Raw genomic sequence first — 10032 nt, 5'->3', positions numbered from 1 at the left:
AAAGCTACAGCAGGGCAGATTTGTTTTGCAGAACATTAGAGTTTATGGTTTGTCACACTCTGTGGAGCTCACCTCTTCAGTGTAAATAAATCCATCTTTTCCCTTCCTCAATCCCCATTTCACTAGCCCACCTTCCCACCCATATATTTACAAGCAGTACCTTCTACTTGTTGTAATAAAGCTTAGACTAAAAGCCATCAAAGCCCTGTAGAGCTTTCCCCATAATGACCCTCCCAAACTGCCTGGCTACAGCCTCAAACCCTCAGGCACACTTATATTTTCAAATGAGACATAATTGACCAGTTTAACTTTTTCTAACACAGAAAAACTGTGTTCATTTTATAGTTTTCTTAGAAAAATGTAACATTTCACGTTCTGTTAAGACAGGCGGCTGAAAGCAAAAGGACCTTTCAAGGCACAAAGTATCTATAACCTACATTCAACAGTCATTTTAAGTATCCTGAAGGACATTCAACTTGCATAAAAACATCAGTCAATAAAACCCAAGACCAGACACTGGGAGCACAAACACCTCCCTGGCCCAGTTAAGAACATTTTATACCAAGCCTAGCTTTGTGCAAACCACCACAGCTAACACAGGGAGTTATAAATCTTAGGAGCTCATAAATCTTAGTTAAATAACGCCATCAAAAATAGCTCTTGAGAACTCCCAGATGTTTCCTGGGAATATATCTGCATAGAAGCAGGCTAACTGTATCGTTTAAGGGCAGTCCATAAGGCTTTTAAAGACAGTTTGTCCAGGGGTACTTTTAGTGGTTCCCTTACATCAAAGAGGATGCACAGTGCAAGACCTGGAAGACTGCAGAAGGTGCATCCAGTCACACAAACTGAGGAGGGATTGAGGAGGAAAGTACTGGGATTACAACGAGTCACAGTGCTTGACATGACACCTCCGAGATCTTCTGGACTTACTGCAGGAACCCATCTGCCCAACCTTCAGGGAGGCGAAAGAAGTATCAGATCCTGTCCCGTTTGCTCAGCAGCGGGTGTGGCTCCAGGAGAACAGAGAGAGGAAGAGCAGAAGCCTTGGCTGGGCGAGGGCAGTGTCCGTTCGGGGCTCCAGGTGCCTCAGTAGGGTGGCTGGGCTGCCTTGCCCGGGGGAGGCCACTGGGGAGGCGCTTCTGACTGATCAATGGGCTCGTAGGTGCTGCGATCCTGGCCCGCACTGGTGACACCTGCATGGAGATGGAAGAGAACAAGCTTGGGAACAACGCAAAAGCACAAAAACAGTATCCTCTAGGAGAAGCCAACAGCTCAGGAGCACACTACGTTAGCTGCCCTACCAGCTCCACAGCACCTGCCCTCTGTGATCCTCACTACACAGGCAGGAGGTAAAAAACTCATCCTTCCAACAAAGGGAAACTCATTGCTTTTGAGCGTGCCTCTTCATTCCTTGCCAACTACTCTCTTGGCTGTGTGCAAAGCAAGACCCACAATACCCCATTGCAGCATAACAGGTTCCTGTAACAGTGTATTTCAGCAAGAGCAGTGTATGAGAGCTCATGGGAAAATGAACAGACATAGCCAGAAGCAGCAGGAACCATGGCCAGCTGACAGCATGGATTTAAAGGCATGATTCATCCCTGAACCACTCCTCCCAGTCTGCACACCACGGCACTAAATTTGAACCCAGCAGTGCTCCCAACTGCACTGTGAACAATTTGTCTGTACAAAATCATGTTACTGTCCAGGGGATGAGCGGGGAAAACAGAGAGAGAGAGAGTGTGCATGGACAGCTCTTTATCTATGGACCAGGCACCTGTCATGGGGAGAAGCACCAAACCACACGAGGGGTTTGTTCTAAGCAGCAAGGATGCTGCCAAGCAACAAAAAGGGATTTTGTGCAGAAAGAAAATCAGCCACAGAAGACTAGGAAAAATGCAACATTGCTGGGTTCAGAAGGAAAATGCCGGATAGCAGGGAAATGAGAGGAAATTTGTCAAGCACATTCAACACAAAACAGCACACAGTTTGAAAAAATCTTGAAAATCTTGTGAGAGAAAGTTCAGGAGAGGATGTGCAACTACAAAGTGTCTGAATTCCCCCCTGTGCCTGGGAGGAGACTCTCAGACAGTACCAAGCCTGGTTTGGGATAGTGTGGTTGAAAAGGAGTCCTCCCAAACTCCAAGCAAAGGGTTGAACTCCTCAGTGATACTTACACTTTCCATGGGATACACACGTCAAATCCCAGTGAGGAGCACAGTGAGCAGCTAATAGAAACTGGCACAAACATGGCCCATAGCAAGGCACTGCAGGTGACTCACAGGCCTCCTGACCCAGGTAAGACGCATCTGTCTGGATTTTCACAAGCAGAGAAGACACCCACACTGCACTAGCAGAGAGATGCAAAGGGCACACAGTGCCCCAAGCCATGATTTCCCTCCATGGCTTCTCCTCCTCTTTTCACAGCAGTGTGATCTTTGCTAACACCCAAAGCACCATGAGTGACAGCTTCCAAACACTGTAATGCAGTGACACCTCCCTTTGTCCTGCACAGCCATGGCAAACAGAGCTGTGCCAGGCTGCTGGTTTTGCCAGCATGAATTCCCACACAACAAACAATCCCTGGCAGCTGCCTAGGCATGAACTAGCACCAGGCACACTTAGTAAAGCTAAGACCCAGAACATCCAGCCACAGCCCATTCTCTCTGGCAAGGCTGCCACACTATCATTAACAAGTGCAACCGAGAGAATAATTAGTGTCTCCAGGCAAAGTCCCATGAGATAAACATCAGTCCCATTTTCCAGGGGAGGAGATGGAGGTCCAAACCAAATCAAGGACATGTGAGGCCCACAGAAAGCTTGGAGTTAGAAATCCAGCTGCTTTCCCTCTGGTGCATAATCCAGCTAGAGGAGATACTCCCTCTACTTTTCCCCAGAAGGAAAAGCAAGGGTTGGCAAAGAACGGACACCCAAAGGCTTCCAACATGCACACACAAATGCAAGAGGAGGAAGAGAGGAAAGGCCTCTCACAATACCATTGTGGGCAAAGTGGCTGTCAGACAAGGACTCCAGGTCTGCATGGGAAGAGAGAAAGAATATAAATTTATTTAAGGCCAAAGACACACCAGAACCACAAAATGGGAGAACAGACATGAGCAAGAGAGAGTAAACACCCCACTGAAAGAGGGGCAGAATCCTGCTGCACAGGGCTCAGGCTGAAGGGCCCAAAGAGCAAGGCAGACCCCTCAGCCCCCTAGGAGACAGCCCACACTGACAGGGGAGCAGAGGAAACATCCTACCTATGTTAAAGGTGTACTCTCCTCCACGCTCCCGGTACATCCGATACACCAAGTAGCAGGCCAGGGGTTTGAGGAGGAGGCTGAAGATGGCCATGCCCACACTGAAACGGGTCGTATCGCCGAGATGGTCATGTGAGGGGTAGAAGACAGAGATGTGAATGATGTCCGTGAGCACTGTGAGCAGCAGGCCAGCCAGGAACTGGAACAAGGAGAGAGAATATAACCACTATGGTAACAGTCAGTGCCAGGATCTATTTCCTGCGAGATCTGTGTTCACACAATCATCCCTCACCCAGTATCACACATGGCTAATTCCTTGACACTGCCCCAGGTAGAGAGATACTCCTACATGAATGGTCTTGTATTTTGTGCATTTTCTTCACATCTGTCATATAGCTTCTCATAAGGTATTCCAGAATTGTTTAATTTTGTTTGCCAATATCTTTAATGTTCAGAGAAGGGTTTTATAAAGCCCCTCCATTCAAGCATATTAAACACTTTGAATCCTCCTCTGGCATTACAAGTCACAACAGCAGGTAAAAAAAGCAAGAATCGTGTATGTTCATCTCTGAGAAGAAAAATAATTGATACTGAATGCTTCTCACCATGGTTTACAGAGCTTATAGGTTTATACACTCTTAAAAAAAACAAACCCACCCAGATAGGGAATTGACTTGTTCACTGCTGTACTGGGAACAGCTGAAAATCATCACTGGCTCAAAGACTCTGCCCTCCACCCTCTCCCTGAGCAGCCTGGGGGAGGCCAATACCCTCACACTCACCATTGCGATGGCATCGAGGGAATCTCGCTGCACAATGGCCCAGATCCCCACTGCAAGGACACTGAAGTTTCCCCAGGCATAGGAGGCTGGCAAGATGTGATTCATGCATCCCCTGCCAAACAAGACAAAAAATCCCAGACCAAATTCACAATTAGCCTGCAACGGTCTGTGTTCATCCCTGTTCCCACACAAACACTTCACTCATAGGTTTAGGATGTTCTTGCACACAGGCAGACACAGAGTGCTGATTCCCCAAAGAATGTCCCATTCCTAGTTTGAAGGAATACCCTCTTCTCACCCAGGCCAGGCACCAATCACTCACCACACTGTGAGCAGCCAGTGCACCAGAATGATGGCCTATGGAAAAAAACAGAGAGGAAGACACGTCAGTAAGCTGGAGGAACCCTGGGAGGATCCACATGAAATGACACAATCTTGTCTGGAAGAGAGCCCTTGGAGGCATGAATCAGTGCAGAAAGCTGGTGAGGCAACTGGGACAGTGAAGACAAAACCATTTTTCTCCACTTCTGTTGCTGAGTATTTCCTGTGGCGCTGCACTGCAGTCGTTCATTCTTGTTGTCATGTCTGCTGACAGCCAATTCAGGGCCCACTTAGTCTTTTTCTAAATGGGTTATTGATTTTGGAACTCCAGAAGAGTTTGCACAGACAGCCAGGCAATCTGACTCACTACACTAGCACAGTTTATACATGACCAGTCTGGCATCCCATCACCAAGAAGTCCATGGATAGTTGAGCCTGCAGCTCCCAGAATTTCACTCCACTCCTCAGTAAATCCTCCTTTTACCACCTTCCAGTCTGTTCAGAGCAGTGGTTCAACCTCACTGCAGTATTAACAGACCTGAAGGCATCTTCCAGGACTCTGAGAACCTGATCCTGCCACAGCACACAGCTCTTCTCACTCCTGGTGAAGCCACCAGGCCCAAATGCCAACAGTGCTCTAAACAGCAATAAGATAATGCTGTCACAAATTCTGTACTTGCACATGTCCCTAATGATCCTGATCCTTGTGCTCACGGGGACAAATCCAAGGAGAAAGGACTATACTGTAACAAGTGACACGAAGATTCTCTTCACCAGCACCTTCCATTTTTGTAACCAAGGAGACATACTCTTCCATTTCTGTAACCAAAGAGACATACTCTGAATAAACAAACTCATGTTTATTCAGACAGCAAACGGGAACAACATTATATCACTTCAGGCTTTTTCTGTATCTGTATCCATGTGCTCACTCCTTCAGAGCCTGCTGGCCAATCCAGCAAAGGGAGGTCTCTCATATTCACTCTCTAAACATTTGTGAAAACAAGAATATGGAACGTGGGCTCTGTTAGCAGCCTCAACAAAGAAAGGCTGAAGCTTGGACAAATCAGAGGACCCATGGGATACAGACAATCTTCCATTTTTTCTAGTTATGAGAAAGGCTCCAATTGGCATTTATACTGACCTTGGTGTAAAAAAAAAACCCACAGTAACAAAACCCCTCTGAAGCACACTTCCACCAAAAAAGGTGAAAAAGAAAGCTTGAAACGAGGAAGTGACAAAAGCCTAAGTTACTCAGTGGACACAGGAAAGCTGTATGCAGATAGGAGCATTGAGACACTAAAAAAATAATAATTAGGATCTACTGACATCCTGCCACATCCCTTGACTTAAAACATCTACCCATGCTCCACCTTACAACAAAACTAGCTGCTCGAGGAGAGAGTGATCTGTGAAGCTGTGACACAAGTTTCCCAGCCAGGAAACCTCTGGGGTGACCCCATTGCTGTGGCTCACACTGCTCTGCCACGACACAGTGCAGATCTCTGTCTCCTGCTCTTCCTTCCCTGCAGTGCCCCAGCACAGCTGCTGAGCACTCACCAGACTTTGCTGTACCTTCAAACGCGGCTCAGACAGATTTTTATTAATTAATTTTTTTAATTGTTCATGAAAGCTTACAAAATGCTTCACCACCACCCCCCAACTTCCCCTTCTCCCAAATTGCACCACGGAGACCACGGAGAAGCTGCTAATCAGTAAAATACAAGATGTTCTTGGATAAGAATGGAGACATGCAAATAGCATTTACTCAAGAGACTATCACAACATCAGGGAAATTCTTAATTAGGTAGTATTTAATTGCATGTCACATACCCAGAAGACCCCTCAAGGCTCACCAGTTAACATAATTAGGCAAGGTGGTTTTTTTCTTTAAAGCTGTCTAGATCAATATTGCAGTTATTAAATTATGAAGTATGTTTAGTCATCAGCATGAAGTCAGGTAATCTAAGGCTGATAGTATGAGGGACTGCTGAAATAAAAACAAGATATTCCCTTCCTGGTTATTAGTCCAATTTACATGACAGCTGGAATTAGCTGGTGGTCTTGGTATGCTTTAACATAGAAAATATAGTGTTAATGAAAAGCTACAGTCACCATGTGAGATTAGATAATTTGTAGGCAGCCTCCCGATAAGACAGCAAGAGAATTTAATTTTTTTCCATCTGTTCAAGGACTTAAGTCTGTACCTAAGACAGACATACATTTCTTCTTTTGAGAAAATAATTCCTAAGACTTGAACTAGGGCTGAGAGCAGAAAATAAGAAAGGTGGGTCCTTTGTCCACATCCCTTCTGTGCAGAAGGATGACAATGTGATTAAAAGCATCCCATTGGAAAGTGGGGAGAACTAAGGGGAATTCCTAGCTCCTCTGCAAATCCCAGCATGTGATGGAACTAATTGCCAATCATAAAGAGACTGGGTCTGCCTGGGTCTCATTAGATGGGAAAATCTTTGGAACAGGAATTCTTTTAAACATGCTTCAGCACAGACCATAGCACAATGTTGAATTTTGACTAAGTTAAAATTTACATGGTTCCAAATTATAATTATTTTCTTGTTGTACCTAAATTTTTATTTTACTTTTTTTTTTTTTATTTTAGAGTGAGCTCATCTACCCTGTGAGTGACATATTCACCTGAGAACATACTACCCAAAATACAGATATGAGTGGCCACCTGTGAGGATGCTGCTCATTATTATACCAGAGGGATAATGAGAGTGGTTAGGCAGTGGGACAGGCCATCCTACAGGGTTGTTGTGGCTCTGTTCTTAGAGAGTTTTAAAACTCAGCTGAATTTTGAGTTGAGCTATTTGATCTAACTTTGCTTTGCTTTGAGCAGGAGGTTGAACAGAGGTCTCATTATTCTGTGATTCTGTGACCTAGCATTTAAAAATGCCTAAGCACAAAATGTGTGTTTCCAGGCACATGGATTGTAGGGCATTGTCCAGGCTTGATCAAAGTCAAACTTTGTATTTTGAGGCTCTCCATAATTATTGCAATGATCCCAGGTGTCAAGTTTTCATGGCAAAAGTAGGGCTGTGCTGCTTCCCACATGTGTTGCTGAGCCTTAGTTAGAACAGAGCATGTTCCTCATCCACTCTAGGGCAAAGCCTGCTACATTAATTTTATAGCTCTGCAAGTAGCTTAAAGAGAGGCCTCAAGGCTGAGATATTGCTACATTCTGGCACAAACACAGCCCGGTCATGCAGTTTTCTTGGAGCTACTTCTATCACGAGGCTCATCTTTCTAATCTCACAGAACCCGTAAGCAGATCATGCCAATGAATAGTAGCAGTGTGTGTTATTTCCAGGCCCTTTCTGAGTAAGAATCTTTCCCGCCTTCGTGGTGTTTTTCAGGGAATCAGGCCCTAACTCGGGAACAGTCCAAAGATGCAGGTATGATTATTAGCTCCCTATTCCCCAGCTCTTCAGCTCCAGAGTTGCCAGACTCAACAACAAGGAATTTCTTAATGCTGAAAACAGTTTGCCCAGGAAAAGCTCACTCTTATCTAGTCAGATATCGGGAAATGCTTGCCTGAAACCAGAGAAGAAAGGCAACATTTTAGTTGTGTTGTCTCAGTGACTCACTAATTGAAAGGCTGTGTTTTTCAGCTCCCCTATCTCCACCTCCCATGGTAGAACATCTATTTTGTGTTGGCAAACTTTTTAAATGCAATGTCCTTACTTTTCACTGTTGTTTTAGCATGGGAAAAAAATAATCAAACCAAGTTAAAAGACAAAGCAGAAGGCAAGATCTTTAATCTTCCTAGTGCCCTGGGAATCACACAATAGTCCAAACTTGTCAGAGCAAAGTATCAGCAAGTCCCCAGAATGTAATATAATCCACATGCCAGGCCTTGAAAAATCCATTTGCTTACTTGCCTCTAACAAGGGAAGTTGCTTTTCTTGGTGAACTAGTAAGAGGGGGGAGAAAACATCATTATATGAACACCGAGCTTTTATTTATCACAGCCACATGAAAGCCCTCCTGTCCAAAGCTGAATTCATAATGGTAGCTGAGATAATACTCTCCCCACACCCAACCCATAGGCAGCCTGCTCCACAGCCACTGCTCACAGCTTAAAAAAACCTGATGTGATCAGCTTTCACTCTCTGGGCGAAGCTTTAACCACAGAAAGCGCCTCAAACTTGCTGTACTAAACAAATTACACAAAGTAGTGAAGCTGGAAAAGGGCACACACACCTAGAAATCTCAGAGCTTTGAAAATGTGGAAGACAAAAAAAAAATAGAGGAAAATGTCACCTGTCTGGTAGCACGGAAGGCTTCGATATCAAACACCCACATCAAAAGCAAAAAAAGTGTGATTTTAGCATCCTCCAGCTTGTCCTGAAGGATGTGCTTCTCCCCACAGTGAAAAATGTAATGTAACCGTGGTTAAGTCTCTTATTTCTCCTTTCTCTGGTTATCAGATGTTCCCTGAAATTTCCAAATTGCCCTCAACTGGAGCCTCTCCTCCCCAACAGAGAAGCAATTTCAGTTATCTACAAGATGATAACCCCAAAGTAAGCAGGCTCATCTTTCTAAGATACTTCGCCTGACAAGCAAGAACTTTGCCTGCTCAGGATCTCCTACAGTGTTTTATCTTGGCTTAACTCTGGTCAGCTGAGCTGGAAACCTCGAGGGACACTGGTTAAGAGCTGTTGTTGCCACTCCGACAATGTCCCTGAAGTCCGAGTGAACCTTGGAGTCATCACCTGACGGGTTCAGTGACCAAGACTCACAGAATATCCCGAGTTGGAAGGGACCCATCAGGATCGAGTCCAACTCCTGGCCCTGCCCAGGACACCCCAGCAATCCCACCCTGCCCCTGAGAGCGTTGTCCAAACACTCTGTTGAGCTCTGTTAGGCTGAGGGCCGTGCCCACTGCCCTGGGGAGCCTGTTCAGTGCCCAACCACCCTCCGGGGGAAGAACTTTTTCCCGAGATCCAACCTGACCCTGCCCTGACTCAGCTTCGTGCCGTTCAGAACTTCTGCTGCGTTTGCCCACGTGAGGAAAAAAAGCCTCCAAACACCACTTCTTCCTCCTCAGAGGCCTCCACAGCTCCGAGCAGGGCCTCGGCCGGGCTCTGGACCAGGCGCAAGGCTGGAGATCACGGCAGAGGAGAGGGCGGACCGCGCCAAGCGCCCTGTCCCCGGGATGCCGCCCGCGCCCCGCGGCTCAGGCCCCCCGGCAGCCCCCCGGCAATGCCCCCGCTCCTCCCGGCCCCGGGGGCGGCCGGAACGGACCCTCCCCGCCGGAGCAGCCCCTACCTTGAGGCTGACGGCCGGCAGCTCCATGGCAGCAGCCCCGGGACTGCCGGCGGGGCCGCTCACGTGGGGCTGGGCCGGGCCGGGAGGGCGAGGGGCGGGCGGAGCCGGGACACCGCCCCCGCCGTGCCCTCGGTCACCGCGGGCCGTGCCCGCCGGGCCTGCAGGGGCTGGGGGCGACTGGTGGCTCTTGTCAGGCGGGTTCCAGCGGAGGAGCTGGTCTGGGGGCTCTGCCTGCCTGATGTGTATCGCACAGCTGCTGACCTCGTTAATGCATAGACATATCTCAAAGGCGTGTCAGAGGATGGTGCCAGACTCTTTCCAGTGATGCTCAGCGACAGAATGAGAAGCAATGGCCATCCAGGTGAGTTCAACTC

General features: G+C 47.1%; 1 protein-coding gene across 2 annotated transcripts; it reads right to left on the bottom strand.

The window, feature by feature from the left end:
• Positions 1-5: 5 nt before the first annotated feature.
• On the bottom strand, positions 6-9758 carry AGTRAP (angiotensin II receptor associated protein). Of its 2 annotated transcripts, XM_027658308.1 has the most exons (6): positions 9659-9758; positions 4368-4402; positions 4046-4157; positions 3264-3462; positions 3000-3038; positions 6-1196 (listed from the first exon to the last, which is right to left on the bottom strand). In XM_027658308.1, exons 1-6 carry the CDS (start codon positions 9683-9685, stop codon positions 1090-1092), a joined length of 519 nt encoding a protein of 172 aa, XP_027514109.1. In that variant the 5' UTR covers positions 9686-9758; the 3' UTR covers positions 6-1089. The 2 variants fall into 2 exon arrangements, with proteins under 2 accessions (XP_027514109.1, XP_027514110.1); XM_027658309.1 differs by lacking the exon at positions 3000-3038 and having other exon boundaries at positions 9659-9757.
• Positions 9759-10032: the final 274 nt, after the last annotated feature.

The sequence above is a fragment of the Corapipo altera genome, unplaced genomic scaffold, assembly GCF_003945725.1.
Source record: "Corapipo altera isolate COAL_440 unplaced genomic scaffold, ASM394572v1 301, whole genome shotgun sequence".
In the NCBI taxonomy this organism is placed as follows: Eukaryota; Metazoa; Chordata; class Aves; order Passeriformes; family Pipridae; genus Corapipo; species Corapipo altera.
Note: the sequence above shows the minus strand (reverse complement) of the source record. Positions and strands in the feature narration are given on the sequence as shown.